Here is a 17962-nt window from a genome sequence, read left to right on the forward strand (position 1 = left end):
CTTAGAGAGAGTCTTCTTTGTTAAGCAGTATTGTTGTTATGTGCCTCCAAGTCAATTACGACTTATGGGGACCCTATGAATCAGCGACCTCCAACAGCATCTGTTATAAACCACCCTGTTCAGGTCTTGGCTTCTTTTATGGAATCAAACCATCTCGTTTGGCCTTCCCCTTTTTCTACTCCCTTCTGTTTTTCCCAGCATTATTGTCTTTTCTAGTGAATCATGTCTTCTCATTATGTGACCAAAGTATGATAACCTCAGTTTCATCATTTTAGCTTCTAGTGACAGTTCTGACACACAATTATTTGTCTTTTTCGCAGTCCATGGTATGCCCAAAGCTCTCATTCAACACCACATTTCAAATGAGTTGATTTTGCTCTTATCCACTTTTTTCACTGTCCAACTTTCACATCCACACATAGAGATTTGGAATACCATGGTCTGAATGATCCTGACTTTGGTGTTCAGTGATACATCTTTGCATTTGAGGATCTTTTCTAGTTCTCTCATAGCTGCCCTCCCCAGTCCTAGTCTTCTTCTGATTTCCTGACTATTGTCTCCATTTTGGTTAATGACTGTGCCGAGGTATTGATAATCCTTGACAAGTTCAATGTCCTTATTGTTAACTTTAAAGTTACATAAATCTTCTGTTGTCATTACTTTAGTCTTCTTGATGTTCAGCTGTAGTCCTGCTTTTGTGCTTTCCTCTTTAACTTTCATCAGCATTCGTTTCAGATCATTACTGGTTTCTGCTAGTAGTATGGTCTGCATATCTTAAATTATTGATATGTCTCCCTCTAATTTTCACACCTCCTTCATCTTGGTCCAATCCCGCTTCCCGTATGATATGTTCTGCATATAGATTAAACAAATGGACTGCCTTCAAATTGATTCTGAATTATGGCGACCCTATGAATAGGGCTTTCGTGGTAAGCGGTATTCAGAGGGGGTTTACCACTGCCTTCCTCTGAGAGACAGTGCCTGGCCGAAGGTCACCCAGTGAACTTCATGGCTGTGTGAGGATTCGAACCCTGGTCTCCCAAGTCATAGTCCAACACCGTAACCACTACGTCACACTGGCTCTCAGATAGGGTGATAAAATACACCCATCTCACACCCTTTCTGATGGGGAACCAGTCTGTTTCTCCATATTCTGTCCTTATAGTAGCCTCTTGTCCAGAGTATAGGATGCGCATCAGGACAATCAGATGCTGTGGTACTCCCATTTCTTTTAAAGCATTCCATAGTTTTTCATGATCTACACAATCAAAGGCTTTGCTGTAATCTATAAAGCACAGGGTGATTTTCTTCTGAAATTCCTTGCTCCGTTCCATTATCCAACATATGTTTGCGATATGATCTCTGGTACCTCTTCCTTTTCTAAATCCAGCTTGGACATCTGGCATTTCTCGCTCCATATATGGTAAGAGCCTTTGTTGTAGAATCTTGAGCATTACTTTACTTGCATGAGATATTAGGCAATAGTTCAATAATTACTGCATTCCCTGGGACCCCTTTGTTTGGAATTGAGATATATATTGAACACTTCCAGTCTGTGGACTATTGTTAAGTTTTCCATATTTGTTGACAATTTTTTGTCAAAATCTGGACAGATTCAGTCTCAGTAACTTGTAGCAACTCTATTGGTATGCCATCTGTTCCTGATGATTTGTTTCTTGCAAGCATTTTAAGAGCTTTCACCTCACATTCTAAAATTTCTGGTTCTTCATCATACGGTTCCTCCGTGAATGAATCTGTCACCTTTGCATCTCTTTTATATAGTTCTTCAGTATATTGCTTCCATCTTCCTTTTATGTCATCTTGGTCAGTCAGTGTGTTCCCGTTGATTATTCAACATCCCTACTCTTGGTTTAATAGATATGGTCCAAATAGATAAATAATAGACCAGGTGAGCTCTCTAGGGGGGCGGTCATACAGCCAGGTGTAACTGCTGAGAAAGTCCTTCCTCTGGAGCCACCTGCCTCACTTTACTTGGTGATGGCACCCAGAGCAAGGTTTGAACAGATAAACGTGGCTGAAAGTGATATTTATTTTGGATGAGAAACAAAAGCATACTGTATGACTATGGTCTCTCAGAGCACTTCATTGGTCAATACAGTTCCTATATATTTTTTAAAATATTAAGAGATGTTTTGTTTTAAAGATGTTTTAGAGTTTGTTGTTTGCTGCCCTGGGTTCCTTCTGGGAGAAAGGGTGAGATAAATTTTAAAAAAACTGCCTGGGATCTAAAAGCTTCATGAGCATTGCAACTGGAAAAGATAACCAATATGCTCCCAATGTATTCTGCTGGTGCATGGGATTCTCTGGATCCCAGCCATTGATCTTTGCTTCACAATTCTATTGTATGCCAGCACAATGATCTAGCAACTTCACCTTCCAGGTTATTGCTAAAGATGGCATGCATTTCATCCCTGTTAGCGCCAACGCCACTGACTAATATCTGATAGCTAAGTACCGCTAATGTTTGAAAATTCTATAAATAAATGGTTGAAAGAGTAAAAAAACTAGGATACTTGTGAAGTTGCAAAATGAATAACTAGATTCATACATAGGCCATAACTTTTGCAATGGCTTGCTTTAATTTTTTGTATTTTAAGAACATCGTCTTCAAAATTGAAAATCACTCAGTGAAAGACATGAACTGCAGTAATTCTATTAGTAAAAAAATAATAATAAAGAGCAGCTTTTGAACACAAAAGGCCTGATTGCCACCATGTGGCCACAAATAGTAAAGACAAGAATCAAATAGTAAAGACACAGAATCAAACAGAATTCACTACCATCATTCGAATCATCCTCAGATAGCCACCATGGCACAGAATTCTTCTTCATTTCCTTGTTTGTGGCCTGCCCCAAAGTATCAGGAATGCTGGATTTTTTCTTTTGCTCATTTCCAAACGAATCATCTGAAAGAGACTGAATCAGAAGCTGAATTACTTGTGCTGTTATGGTTTATTTTTCTTGTGTCTCCATAAAATAGGGCATGATCCATCCAAAGCTAAGCACTTTTAAGCCCTGCCAATTTCAAGGAGAATTAAGAATGTGCTAAAAATTCAATGGGTAATTCAGTAATTAATTTGGACTTGATCATCCCCATAGTAATTTGGTGGAAGACCAGAATACCAAAGTGCAGTATTTGTGCTTGAGCATCTCTTCTATTTTGGCTCACTGATTCATCTCCGATTGCTCTCCAGTATACCACATTGCTGCCATTCCTAGCAATGGAAAGAAAGTGCCCATTTCCCCTTTGCACTACATATATGCTGCCATCTGTAGGCTAGAACAGGCACTGTGGTTGAGAATATCTGTACAAACTCAACAAAGAGACTTATGACACATTAAAGTCTAACATATTTGTTAAGGCATAAGCTTTTGTGGACTAGTCCATTTCATCAGATGTGTGAAGTGTTATCCTTAGCTGACAAGTACATATAAACCCTGGGTATAGAGGGGGTAAATGATAAACAGAAGAGTTAAGTGGCAATGAAATGCAAAAACAGTCTGTCACAATTCTATGCAAAGCTTAAAGTGACCATTCACAACAGCAGTAATTAATAATACACAAATCATTCCATCCTTGCTAAGTTTCCATTAATATCTGTTGTGCAATCATCTCAACTGAAGCAAACTTCGTGGTAAATTCTAATTCAGCTGTGTCACAATGTTGTCTCCCTCTGAAATTCCTGCCCAGAAGAATGCCAACTTTCAGGTCAGCAGTAGAGTGTCCTGGGAGACCTAATGTTCTCCCACCAATTTCTTAGAAGCCAGCTGTGATTTGCCATTCTAACCTTTTTTAAATTTTGTTGTCATTTTAACTTAAGAAAACTTTAAATATTCCCTAGGAAAGACATAGCAATATCTTCAATTTTTCTAATACTGATGTCCAATTATGTCTCATAGGAATCACAAATATTATTTATGTTACAATAAATCATGTAATCAGGTTAATAGTTTTTTTCTTCTTCAACAATATTACAAGAAGTTGGGTATAGTTGTTAATTTATCTTAACACACACTTTGAAATGAAAAGTTCTACACTGATCTTTCTCAGCTTACATAACTGTAGCAGAACCTGCATATATACTCTGAGGATGTTGTGTCTAACTATTGCCAGGACACTAGTTACCCAAAGGACTGCCTGCCCCTGCATAGACCTGTAAGAGTACTTAGACTTATCTGGGGAAATGTTACTCATGGCACAGCACCCAACAGAATATCATATGGCAAACCTCAAAATAGGCATTCTCAGCTGTTGTCCCTACACTTTGGAATGTCTTTCCTTCTGCCATACTTGAAACACTATCAATTGTTTGCTTTAGAAGTCTTCTAAACATACACCTTTTTGTGCAGGTTTTCCCTGATGTGCAAGGTTGAGCCCCAAACGACTGGATTTCTGTTTTTATTATATTGTTTCATTGTGTTTTTTTGTGCTGCTTGTACACTGGTTAGTAATTTCAAAAATATAAAGCGGTTTAGAAATACTTTTTTCAGTCAATAAATATTAAAGTGTAAGCTCAGATGAGGAAAAGTGAACTGCTACCAATATGTACTATACAATGCATTTAGTCTTACTGCAATATGACACAGTAAGTTCACAAATTTGAAGTTATTGTTCGTAGGTTAATGGAACCTTATCACAGCTAAGCTTTCCTATACAGTGAAGCTTTCCTATCACAGGGAAGGCCATTGGACAACACACCAAAACAACTAGCTCATTGCATAACTGTGTGAGTTAAGAGGTTAAACTCCCTAAAATAAAATAAAAATAACTTCCTAATCTCCATCATTTTAAAGAAGTGAATAGACGAGAACTACAAAGCCAGGCTTGCAAATAGCTGCTTTTCTAATCACCTGGATTGACTAAGAATTGCTTTCAGGCAATAAGCATCTGTAATCTGGAAGAATTTTGTTCTCTCCCTTTCAAGCCTGTTGGTGCACAATAAATTACTTAACATTTTTTTATATCAGTGGCTTACAGTTCTGATGTAACAACCAACCATGGTTGTAATGAAATCTGTACCAATGACAAATAACCAGTTATGGTTTGTGAGTGGGCAGGATCATAAACCATGATTTGAAGTTGTATCTTGGTGTTGCATGCCAACTGACAAATCATGGTATGGATATCATTCTACCCTTGGAGGCCAATGTTTCGGACAGCATCCATGGTTTCTCATGGAAAGTGGGAGAGAAGGAACTTACATAAACCAAGGGTTACCTATATGTCTGGAACACAAACCAAGGTATGGAATCTAAATTACGGTTAGTGTAAACCATTGTTTGGTTTTACATCTGAACCAATCATGCAAGTTGTATACTTTTTCTAGACATTCTATGTAGTGAAACACAGTATATGAAGCAGCCCTTAAGTAGTGAAGACAAAACAGCATTTATTTTTACTCTTCTAAACTATTGAATTATCCAGAGAAAACAGATTTATGTTTTTAATACAATTTTAATACATAGCACATAAATAACAAAGTCAAAGTTATGTTCTGCTATTTAAGGCAGAGAACAAGTATTAATGCAATACCAATGCCGCAAAACAATTGAGTTGGGAACTACTGACAGGTGCTTGATGCAACTTCTGTTATCACTCGCTATTTCTTTTGTGACTAACTGCATCCACTGCTCAGCAAGTAGAACCTGGATGATGCTGATACCCCTCAGAGTATTGTCACTGAAGAAATTGAAACCTCCCCAGATGTTGCAACTGAGATCTGGAAACCTTCCACGTCCAGCCATCTTGTCAACTTCAAAAACAGCAGAGAAACAGCTGGGAAAGAAAACACTTACAGAAAAATTGCCATTACAGGTCCCTGATATATCAATTGCCTCATCACAACCATAAAGAGAAATATTGAAAAAGAAAGTAATTCCCCAAGCCTTTCTAAGTGTACCTTCTCAACACTGGTCTGACAAACAAGAAAACTCTATATGGGCACGCAAAAACATGGTATACACAAAGCCGCTGGAGAGAGTCAGCTGTGCGATTTAGATCTAAACAATGGTTCTTACCGGTAAGCTAACACACAGCATGAGAGTGCCATTTAAAAACTGGCATACAGTATTAACTAAATCAGGTTGCCTCATGAATGATGTGCACCATTAAGCATTTTACAGAACATAAAAGTTGCATCCAAGTCATACTCAGAGTAGACCCAATGCCATTAATAGACATTAAGTTTATTAGGTCTACTCTGAGTAGGCCTTAGTTGAATACAACCCTGTATGGGTAAAAAGGAGTGCTGTGTTACCACCTTTCCTCATGCTGTACATAGAAGAGTAAAATCCACAGAGGCAAATTCATCCTCTCACACAAACACATAACCTTCCTTCTCCTTGTCCCTACTGTGCACCCACTGGCTGCAATTACTGGAGGCTGGTCCATTGGGGAGAACGAGGCACTGCCCCACCAACCTCAGTCTGTGCTCAGCCAGCTCCCATATGCCACCTTCCTACTTAAAACCACTCCAGGGGGGTGGCCTGCTTGCCAGCTGCCTCCTCCTCTGTAGCCTCAGTGTTGCCCTTGCAGAACTCAGCAGGAAGGAGGATGGGGACAAACTAGAATTAGTTGGTTCTGTCTCCACTTCCTGTTGGTCTTCCTGCCTTCCATTCTGCTGGCACCAGCCACCACTGGCTGCCATAACATCCCAAAAGAACTCTAAATGTACGGGCACCAACATTCAAAGGAAAGGGAAAAAAATAGGATCAGGTAGCTTGGAGAACAACAAGCGCCTGCCTCTGCCCCACACAAATAACCATTCTACCTTTCAAACACTTTTTTCTAAGATTAATAACAGTATGGGGGGCAATTTTCACCAGGGTTGTGGGATTGGGAAACACCTGAAGTGGTAAAAAGAAGGCTGGACATCAGAAAAAAATTACTGGAGCCCCATCCCTTCTTCCAGCTGCTTGTTTGATCAGTGGGAGAATACGCTGTGGGGCGACCTAACATTCGGCAGTGGTCCAGAAGCAGTAGATTGGGCCAGAAGCAAGGGGCACAGATTGCACACTACTGAACTAAATATAGAAAAAGAGGACATGCTTCTTCAAACCATGCATACTGACCAGGGTACATGCTTATTATCCAGAGAATGTACAAGGTCTGTTGCAATTATGTATATTGAGACTGGGAAATGTGCACAGTTCCACCTTCATGGACCGATTATGCGCAAAATCTCCATGAAGCCTGGTGAATGTGCAGAATGGCTGACTCTTGTGCAGATTAATTGCTCAACTTACATTACCCCTAACATATATGCAATGGTTACAATGTATACACAGCAATTGCCAGGTTCTTTTTTCTTCTGATGTCCCCTTTTTCTCCTCCTCCCACTTGAAAGGAAGCAACAGGATCCCCTCTATGGCTGCTCAATACTTGCTCCAGCTTTCATGTCTTCACATTCAATAAAGAATGGTAACTAAAGAACAGTCTTACTGACCCATCATCCATGGTCACAGACCTCACAGTGACTAGCTTCAAATCCTTTAGTTTGGAGGAAGTATGTAACAGTCAAAGGTGGTAATAAAAAACACAGATTCCATGATCTCTTTAGCTTATTTCTAATTTTTACAAAGATGCATATTTTGCTCTCTCTCACAAAAGAGACTGAAAGCCCTGTCTTCCATGATTTAATTACATTAATCTAAAGTCACAGTTTATACGTCAGTCATAGGAGCTACTAAGTTTAGAGTTTTGATATAGGATACACATACAGACCACATTTCTCCAGATAGTTACTTTTGGGGGGGAAAAGCAGTTCTGTACTAACTCTGTTTTAAGATCATACTCCAGCCACAATTATGAAATCACCCTGACTGTGAATGTAAAAAGTTAATTCAAGTGCATTAAACGATAACTAACCTGTATAGGAAAAGGAAATGGACTGCCTTCAAGTCGATTCTGACTTATGGCAACCCTATGAATAGGGTTTTCATGGTAAGCGGTATTCAGAGGTGGTTTACCATTGCCTTCCTCTGAGGCTGAGAGGCAGTGACTGGCCCAAGGTCATCCAGTGAGCTTCATGGCTGTGTGGGGATTCGAACCCTGGTCTCTCAGGTCGTAGTCCAACACCTTTTAACCACTACACCACACTATACAGCCTCAGAATAACAGCTTGGTTCACAACATATTTGAGCTAAAATATTGAGATTTAGGATGGTTTAGGCCTACTGACAAATTGGATTATAACTGTTATCCTATCCACATTTACTGCAATGCAAATCCTACAAACGCTTTCATGAAGAAGAATTCCATCATCAGAATTTTCATTCCACATAAACACTAAGGATGGAGGCATAACTTAAATAATAGGCAATATAGCACATTTTAAGTGTTCAACAACAACAACAATTTCCATCTAAATTATCTCATTAAGTAGTTTGTGTAGTAACAAAATACACACATTCTGGAGTTTGGATTCATGTAAAAAGGTATAGCGTGTTGGTAATGGATGGCCTGAGCTATAGTTTTTTAGCAAATGGCTACACTGACAACCAGTGCAAGGCAAATGGGACACTTGTAAGCAGCTAAACATAATAAGAAACCCTCTTCTTACAACTGCTGGCCAAGAGAAGATTCGGTTGATATTAAGCCCTGGGGACTCTCTATAAGCTCTTAGAAAGAGGCACAAGGCGCAAGTATATCAATGGAGCTATACACTTAAAAGAAAAAACATAATCATACCTCTCTTAAAAAATGTTCAAACTGTTCGTCTATGTCTTCTTTCGAAAACCGGTGAGCCATGGCCAGGAACTGAGGTTAAACTTCCAAATCATTGAAATGACTAAGTAGATACTACAATGAAAACAAGAACAAAGCATAAATTTAATTATTGCAGCCAAATATTGGAATTATCAGTTTACAATTCTCCAGTCTGCTCTCAGCTTACATTGTCTGACACATGACCTATAACAAACCATTCATATTCAAATATGTCACCTGTTCCATGTTGTGGAACAATCTTCTGGCAGAGATTCTGCAGGCATCTTCATTTTTGACTTTCAGGCATCTCTTCAAGACTTTCTTTGTGCTGACAGGTCTAAGCAGCCGTTTAAAAATTTTTTTGAGTAGCCAGCCAGTCATTTTAATGATTGTTTGTATTGTTTCTAAGTGCTTTTATATTGTTGTTTTGTGAGAGGGTGGAATATAAATACTTTTATAAATAAATATATATAAAGATCTGGATAGCCATTTCACTTAAATTGCATATATTCTGTGGACTTAATGCTTGAACTTAAACTTAAAAGATTCAGCCTCTGCGGGATGGGACATGACCATAATCCATCTAATGCCTCATATAAGAACTATAGGTAACTTTGTGGAGGATAACCAGTGACTACTAGAAATGATGATTATATACTACCTCCAGTGTTGGAGGCAGTATGTCAGTGATTACCAATTATTGTGAATCACAAGTGGGGAGAGTGTTGTTGCTCAAGTGTTGCTTGTGTTGCTGGTTGGCCATTGTGAGAACAAGATGCTGGACTAGATGGTCCAATCTAGCAGATATTTTCTTATGTTCTTTTACATTCCAGTTCAGAAACCATGTACTTCAAGTGCTTATGCATAGGACTGCAGCCTTAAAATGATGGCTCTTCTCAGCTAAGGTTCTGTCCTTGGAATAGACTGCAATCTTGCTGGAATGCAAACCTGTATTTTGTTTGCACTACTCGGTAAAACACCTCGAATGCTGGTGACCCCATATGAATAAACAAGCAAACAAAACAGATATACTCAAAGTCACTCTCTCCATCAAACCAATACTACAGAAAAGGTTCAGAGATTGAAATAATTCTAGGCGCCTTATTTTGCTACATTGGGCAACTTGATTATCTTAGTTACTTTCTAGCCATATGATTGTCTTATTTTTCCACAGCTCAGTAAATAATGAAAATATTTCCCAAAATTTAGTTAAAGCAATACAACAAGCACATTGGCAAGCTTACCTTCCAACAAAATTCCCTTCCAGAGCCAATACAGATGGATAACAGACCTTTGAAACCCTTACTTAAAGTAATTGAGGATCCATGAATACATATCATATTTATAAAAAGTAATAAAGTGTCCAGATTAGGATCTAATGTTACATTTAAAAAACTCTTTACACATGACAACTACATACACAAAATAAAACAAACCCAGTTTAGGCAGTATACCAGTAAGCTCACTGCATATCTTACTCATGGCCCATCTGAAATCTAGACTACACTTTGGGAGCACAGTATAAAACAAAAATGACTGCAGACAGTTCAAAGCAACATGATACTGTTATGTAGGCACATGGAAAAAGTCTCAGAAAACATGGTAAGAAGATTACAAATGCCACCTCTCATGACACATAACCTGATCTCTTTTTGAAAGGCACAAGAAATAATTTTGTAGCACTTTACTGACAATCTGTGCAATTAAGTACAAGTAAATTTTATTTCAGCCTTTTGTAAAAATAAAAAATTCAATTTCTTCATAAAATGTACCAGCCATTTAGCTGCATTTATCGTTATACAAATTTAACAACACATCTAACAAAAGCTTTCAGTGCAATCATATACATGTCTGCTCGGAATAAAGCCCTGTGAGCGCAATAGTGCTTACTCCCAGGCAAGTGTGTATAGGGCTGCAACATCAGCCCAGCTGCATGTGTGACCCAGCTATCCTACTATGCCTAATTTTCCCCCAATGAAATCGGTAAAGCCAATTTCACCAGCATGGGCCAATCGTATGCAGACTTTACATACATTGATCAGTGTTAACTATGGGTGAAGAGACCTGCCATGCTTGATCAGATCACAGATCTTTCTAGCCCAGCATTCTGTTTCTAATGTCGGCCAGCCAGATGCCTCTCTAGGGAGTTTACAACAAGGATATGAAGTCGAGTGTCCCTCATCTCCGGTTTTCTGCAAAAGGGGGCCGTCTCCGCGCTCCGGCCATACTTTCATTAAACAGGTGGATCTCCGGCTTTTCAGCGGCCCCCTCAGCCACGCATGCGTGATTGACACACGCATACGTTGGGATGTGGCTGGCCGCCTTCCAGCCCTTTCTCAGTGAGGCAGGGTACTGGCGGAGGCCTCGGGCTACTTCCGCGCCATGTTCGGCGGCGGGAGGCGCGAGCGGCGCGGGTGTGGCTGCACGGCGTGGAGCCCGAGTGCCTGGCACTGCTGCTGGACTTCGCCTACACGGGCCGGGTGACGCCGCCGGGAGGGCCGGAGCTGGCCGAGCGCCTCCTGCGCGCCGCCGACCTGCTCCAGTTCCCGGCCGTCAAGGAGGCGTGCGGCGCCTGGCTGGCGGCGCGCCTGGAGCCGACAGCCGCCCTGGACCTACAGGAGTTTGGCGAGGCCTTCGCCTGCGCGCCGCTGGCTGCCGCCGCCGCCGCGTCCTGCGCCACGCCGCCGAGGGCGAGCTGGCCGCCCAGTTGGAGCGCCTCCCTCTGCCGCGGCTCCTCTCCTACCTGCGCTACGCGTCCCCAAGGAGGAGGCGGCCTTCGCCCTGGCCCTGCGCTGGGTGCGCGCCGAGCCGCCCGCCAGCGCCCCACTCCTGTCCCAGCTGCTGGCCCACGTCCGCCTGCCCGTCGTCCACCGCTTCGCCCTCCTGGCGCACGTGGAGGGCGAGCCGCTGGCGGCGCGCTCTGAGGCCTGCCTGCGCCTGGTGGCCGAGGCGCGCCTCTTCCAGGCCGGCCGCCTGGACCGCCACGACCGCGGGCCCTGCGCCCGCCTCCGCCCGCGCCCCTCCACTGGCCTGGCCCAGATCCTCGGCCTCCTCGGCGGCTGCGACCGCGACTGCGACGAGCTCGTCACCGTCGACTGCTTCAACCCGCGCACCGGGCACTGGCGGTACCTGGCCGAGTTCCCCGAGCACCTCGGCGGCGGCTACAGCGCCGTTGCCCTTGGCAACGACGTCTATGTCACCGGTGAGAGTCGGCGGCCCTGGCTCTGACTGCTGGCTGCTGCCCTCGCCTGCTGCTTGAGGGACTCCCTGGGTGGAGGGATTCCCGTTGGCTCGCCCTTCCTCCCCTTGGGGGGACAAAAACCAGAGCTTGGAAAAGTTACTTTTTTGAACTACAACTCCCATCAGTCCAATCCAGTGGCCATGGTGGCTGGGGCTGATGGGAGTTGTAGTTCAAAAAAAGTAACTTTTCCAAGCTCTGACAAAAACACACCAGCCTCTGAACAGCCAAGCCAGCATAGCTGCTGCTGGGGCTAAAGAGAGCCTGATGGTGCTTGCCTGCTCTTGAAGGCGAGGGGGCCACCACAGGAAAGGCAGTACCCTGGCCGGACTTGGCAGGCTGTGCTACAGCGGGGAGGGACCCGGTCCCCACTGGATGCTGTTGGGACTCCTGCCCTCCCAAAGATGATGTCCCTTTTGCTTTGACCCCCTGCTGGAGGAGGAGGAGGCTGGTGCAAGGGTGTGTGTGTTTGGCCTCCCCAGTGTCCGCTTTGCATTACAGCCAGTTATTTATAGGCCCAGCAATAGCAGCTCGAGAGGGAAACGCCTGGCCGAGCCTCTGCTCATCTGAACCCCAGCAGCACAGCCCAGGGAGTAGGAGGGGGTGCGGGGGTGCCTCGTGGGACTTTTTTGCACAGGGGTCAAAAGGCATTGAGAGCCAGTGTGGTGTAGTGGTTAAGATGTTGGACTAGGACCTGAGAGACAAAGGTTCGAATCCCCCACAGCCATGAAGCTCACTTCATGAGAGTCCTCTAAGGGTAGCATTATATATAAAGAATTAGCATTTATATAGAACACTGAGTGTTTAGTGCTCTTTGAGTACATTAACTCGGCAATCTTCACAATAAATAAGTAAAAAAAAAAGACAGTATTATCTCCGCTTTCCAGATGGGTGACTGAGAGTTTCCTTTGAGCGAGTGCTGTGGGCACCACTACTTCTGGTCCCTTCTACTCCCCCTCAAATCAGCGTGCCCCCTCAACGCACAGAAAAATAAAGTAATCTGGATAAAAGCAATCTGGATAAAAGTCGGATCCCGTAGATTCAATAGGAGCCTTGAAAAACATATTGAGATGAAAGAGGAATTAGAAAAGAGTGTTGTTCTTTCAGCTTCCTCCTTCAGCTCTATGTACTTCTCAAGGGAGGAAAAGGTAACCAACCTGGCCATCTCATGTCATGACCGAGGGGTGACGAGTGTGGAGGGGGAAGCTCAACTTGGAATCACCCAATGAGACTGATAGGGAAGATTTTCAGGACAAACAAAAAGAAGGACCTCTTCACACCACACACAGTTGACTTATGGAACTCATTGCCACAAGGTGCGGTGGAGGGATTGCATTTAAATGATAGCAAAGGGGCGTTGGTGGTCCTGCTCACCTCCAGGATCTGCACAGAAAACCCAGGAAGCGGCCTTATACTGATTCAGGCCCTTGGCTCATCTGGCTCAGTGTAGTCCACACTGACTGGCAATGGCTGTCTAGGGTTTCAGCCAAGGGGCCTCTCCCAGCGCTACTGGAGATGTTGGGGACTGAAGCTGGGAATTTCTGCATGCAAAGCAGATGCTCTGCCACCAAGCTTACAGCCCTTTGCCATAAAACAAAACAAAATAAAGATTCCAGACCTCATTGTTCTGAATTGAAGGCTGGTTTAAGTAGGAACGTAGAGCGCTGCTTTATACAGAATCAGACCCTGGCTGCATCTAACTCAGTATTGTCTACACTGACTGGCAGTGGCTCTCCAGGGTTTCAGGCAGGGGTCTCTCCCAGCCCTACCTGGAGATGCTGCCAAGGATTGAACCCGGGACCTTTTGAATGCAAAGCAGATGCTCTGCTACTGAGCTACAGCCCTTTCCTCTTGTTTCCTTTAACTAATTTAAACTCCATTCTCTCCCTCCACCCGTTCTCTTAAAAGGTTGCAAAATCCAGAAGTGTATTGTGGCCTGTTTCTGTGGAGGTCGCGAGGGAGGAGGTGATTTTTAACTTTTTTTTTTTAAGCGTCTGATAGGGATTCTGAACTGGTGGGCTTGAAAAGCAGGGAATAGGAACCACAAACGCTGATTAAAAATAGATCTGAATCATTCTGTCTGACCTGAGGGGGATCAACAGCTTCGGGTTTGACTTTTCTGATCTGAAATCTGCTAAATGTTTCTATGGTGATTTGGTCCCTCTCTGGGGCTAAATCAAACATTTTTTTTAAGCCAGATGAAAACCCTGCAGAGTGTGTGTGAGAGAGAGAGAAAAAGAAGAGTTGCAAAATGAATTATTCAAGCAGTCTCTTGGTTATGTTTCTGGCACAGAGACCTGAGCAAGCCTGTGTTATGGAGCCATGAAATCAGGTGGATTTGGTTTGAAAACTGGGGTCAGGAGGCAGCAAATTAATTTACACCCGTCTTGTGCACCCAGATGTCTAAACGCTTCCTGTTTAGTGCGAGTTAGCTGGTCCCACAGTTGAGAGAATGAGCTAAGTCTCTAGTTTAAAGCTTTGCCTCAATCACAGGTGATCTCAAGGCAAAACATGGTCTTTCTGCTTTGGACCACCATACTGGGAATATTGGGAATGTTGCTTGGTCTCCTATGGCGAGTCAGGTTCCCCCCCCCCCAGGCAATCAGGTAATCAGTGATGATGTTGTTCTTATGTGCCTTCAAGTCGATTACCATTTATGGCGACCCTATGAATCAGTGGTCTCCAAGAGCATCTGTCGTAAACCACCCTGTTCAGATTTTGTAAGTTCAGGTCTGTGGCTTCCTTTCTGGAATCAAGCCATCTCTTGTTTGGCCTTCCTCTTTTTCTACTCCCTTGTTTTTCCCAGCATTGTTGTCTTTTCTAGTGAATCATGTCTTCTCATGATGTGTCCAAAGTATGATAACCTCAGTTTCACCATTTTAGCTTCTAGTGATAGTTCTGGTTTAATTTAACATGGCTGCAACCATATCTACTCAGAAGTAACTCCTATTGAGTTCTATGGGCTTAGTTCCTTAATAAGCATGTTTAGAATTGCTGCCTTCAGGGGCATCCATCTGTGCTCCCATCTAACATCTCTGCAACACTAGGCTCCTTTCTTCCAATAATGGCCTGGCCTGAGGGCACGTAAACCCTTCTTGCCAGAAGCAAGTAAGCGAGATTAAATGTTCCCTAAAGGCATTGAACTGTGACCTGGCAGACCAGGGTTTGAATCCTCACACAGCCATGAAGCTCCCTGGGTGACCTTGGGCCAGTCACTGCCTCTCAGACTCAGAGGAAGGCAATAGTAAACCACCTCTGTCTGAATACTGCTTACCATGAAGACCCTATCTGGGATCAACTTGAAGGCAGTCCATTTCCATTTTGCATCACCCTAAGCTTGTGAGAAAGAATGACCTTGTCACTTCAGATGGACCTAGGAACACCCTATTTTAGGTAAGATTTCTATTTTAATCTCCAGATAATTTTTTTTTGAATGGTATGCTCCAAGCAACTGTGGTTGATACAATGTATCATGTTTAATGATGCCACTAGGGCCCGCCCTATGATGTCACTAGGGCCCACCCCCATTTTCTCAGGTTTTTGGATGGTTCCAACCTGGCAACCCTAAGTCAGAATTGATACACAGAGGCAGCGGTTCCACAAGCTGCTATACCTGTGGATAGGTCTACGCTTTGTGAATCTGCCTGTTTCCTTTTAAAGTTCCCATAAATTGCCAGGAGCCAACGAAGGCACACATCGCCCACTCCGGCATGCCTGAGAGGCCTCAAGGCTATGCTGTCTATTTTTTCCTCATCCTCCCCCGGGATTTGAGAAGGCGAAGGTAAGACTCGCTTCTAAATGTCCTCCCGGGACTTCACCTGGCGAGGCGGGACTCTCCATGGAACGATCCACGGAACAACTTGGTCCCGTTCGTGCCAAGCGTCAGCAGTGGTTTCCTAGGAAACAAACCGAATCCGCTGGGCCACCGTAGCGCAAGCACCAACTACGGCGATTAGCTATGCGATGGTCACATGAAGCAGCCCCTATTGGCGAGGAAAATCTGGGGGGTGGGAGAAGAGATTAGTCTTTTTTTCCCCGCTGTCACATGGAACAAACGATTCCTCTTCCTTTCACTCCTCTCACGCACACTTAAAAATAAAACCCACATTTTCTCTCAGCAGGGCTCCACGTGAGATCACATGACTGCATGGTGATAAGGGGGAATAGGATACATAGATAAGAAAAATAGAATCGTGTGTTTGGGGCGATTTCTGAGATCACCCAAGAGACGCCATTTCAAAATGCCCCCTCACCCCGCGGAAGTGAAAAGCATCCTCAGAAATCAATGTATGTCTTCTAAGACTTTCTCCTACCCCAAATCCAGCGCTCACTTGCATCCAGAAGCCTCTGCTCCACTGACTTGCATGCAGACACGCTGCACTTTTACATGTTTTAAAAATCCAATTTTTCACACAAGGTAGTAAGGCCTATCTCTTTGCTATCACCTTTCATTTGGGAGGTAGACACGCTGATGCTCAGTCACGAACTATGGTAAAATCTTGGGTTTCTCCATTGATTTCTATAATACGCTTTTACGTAAAACAGCCCGGAACTGTGACTTCCCAGCGAGCCAGATCTCCCAAATTCACCAATCCCACATGACTACATGGGATGCATGCAATAAGACACAAAACTTCCACGAAAACCATGTTCGGATACCCGTTCTGGGCTATAATACGCTTTTACGTAAAACAGCCCGGAACGGCGACTTTCCAATGAGCCAGACCTACCAAATTCACTAACCGCACATGTTGCTGCCTCTCCTTTTGTTGGGAAATGAGAGATAACAGGATGACCCAGGAACCACTGGGGTGATCAGCAATACCCTTTCTTGCTGTTTATAAGTCCACTAAGCAGCACTATTGGTGCTGCTACCAGGTTGCGAATGGCTGGTGAATTGGGGAGAGAGAGAGAGATTGGAGAGGCAAGTTGGCCGGCTTTTACTCATGACTTTTCTGCTGTAAGTAATGAGAGAAGACGCTACTTGCTGTCACTGAGCCACCTCCACAGTATAAATATAGCATACCTGGGCTGCTGCCTTTTTTGTCTGAAAAAAGAAGGGACCATCCTGTCTCTGCAGAGACCAACAGTTCTTATAGTGCCCCTGTGGGAAGAAGAGTAAACTGCAGCTATTCTCTAGCACCAAAAGCTATCTGTAATTGCATTCAATACTAGTACAGTAGGGCCCCACTTATACGGCGGGTCCGCCGTCAAGTGGAAAACGCCGTAAAGCGGAACCCCATTGACTTTAATGGGCTGCGTCGCGCAAAAACGGCACAAAATGTTGCAAAAGGGGAAAAAACCCTTTAAAATGGAAAATGAAAGCCGCCGTATCAGCGGAACGCCTTAAAGCGGAACACTGTAAAGCGGGGCCCTACTGTATAGCTTACTACAAAAACCTTGCTAGGAAAGAAAAACAACAATGTACTATATTGTTTTCACACACATACCTCATTAATCATTACTAGAGCTGCCAACTAAGTAATATTTATTGGAGCAATTTGTTTTGCAGTTAAATTTGCATACTATCAACATTTCATTCAGGATGTTTTGTGTAGATGACTGTATAATTTATAAATAAACACTACCGCTCGTTGGAATGAAAGGTCATCTTTAATATATATTACAGTAACATAAGAGAATCAAAGTATTCACAAAAATACAGAAGTGTGCCCTTAACTTTCAGCAGTACCAATTTAAATTTGACATCAAATGAAATTTGTCTCTGTTGTTAAATTAACTGAAGTTATATTTGGCTATATAACATTGAAAACAATTGAAGCGCATAGCACAAATCTTTGCTTGTGTGTATGCAAGTGAAAGTGGTTGCTGAGAAAGCTTGTGGCCCAGAAAATTGACTCACACAGTTATGCATGACTGGTGCATTTGATTGACTTGGCTGGTTCAGATGTAGTTCTGGGCTCTGTTCAGAAAGATGTATTATTGCATGGAACGTGGCTTATGTGGAAGTTTTGTTTCTTATTGCATGTATCCCA

General features: G+C 43.3%; 1 protein-coding gene and 1 pseudogene across 5 annotated transcripts in view; one reads left to right on the forward strand and one right to left on the reverse strand.

Annotated features, from left to right (window-relative positions):
- Positions 1–11895, reverse strand: part of CEP162 (centrosomal protein 162) — a 72144-nt gene extending 60249 nt beyond the window's left edge. Inside the window, exons 1-3 of one of the 5 annotated variants that reach the window (XM_061623262.1) lie at positions 11858–11895; positions 8711–8821; positions 2802–2937 (exon numbers count right to left, since the gene is read on the reverse strand). In XM_061623262.1, coding sequence (XP_061479246.1) covers positions 2802–2937; positions 8711–8770 — 196 coding nt within the window. In that variant the 5' untranslated portion in view covers positions 8771–8821; positions 11858–11895. The other 4 variants (XM_061623261.1, XM_061623258.1, XM_061623260.1 and 1 more) reach the window with 4 other exon arrangements.
- Positions 9290–16157, forward strand: LOC133384146 (kelch-like protein 21; annotated as a pseudogene).
- Positions 16158–17962: the final 1805 nt, after the last annotated feature.

This window comes from Rhineura floridana, chromosome 4 (assembly GCF_030035675.1).
Source record: "Rhineura floridana isolate rRhiFlo1 chromosome 4, rRhiFlo1.hap2, whole genome shotgun sequence".
In the NCBI taxonomy this organism is placed as follows: domain Eukaryota; kingdom Metazoa; phylum Chordata; class Lepidosauria; order Squamata; family Rhineuridae; genus Rhineura; species Rhineura floridana.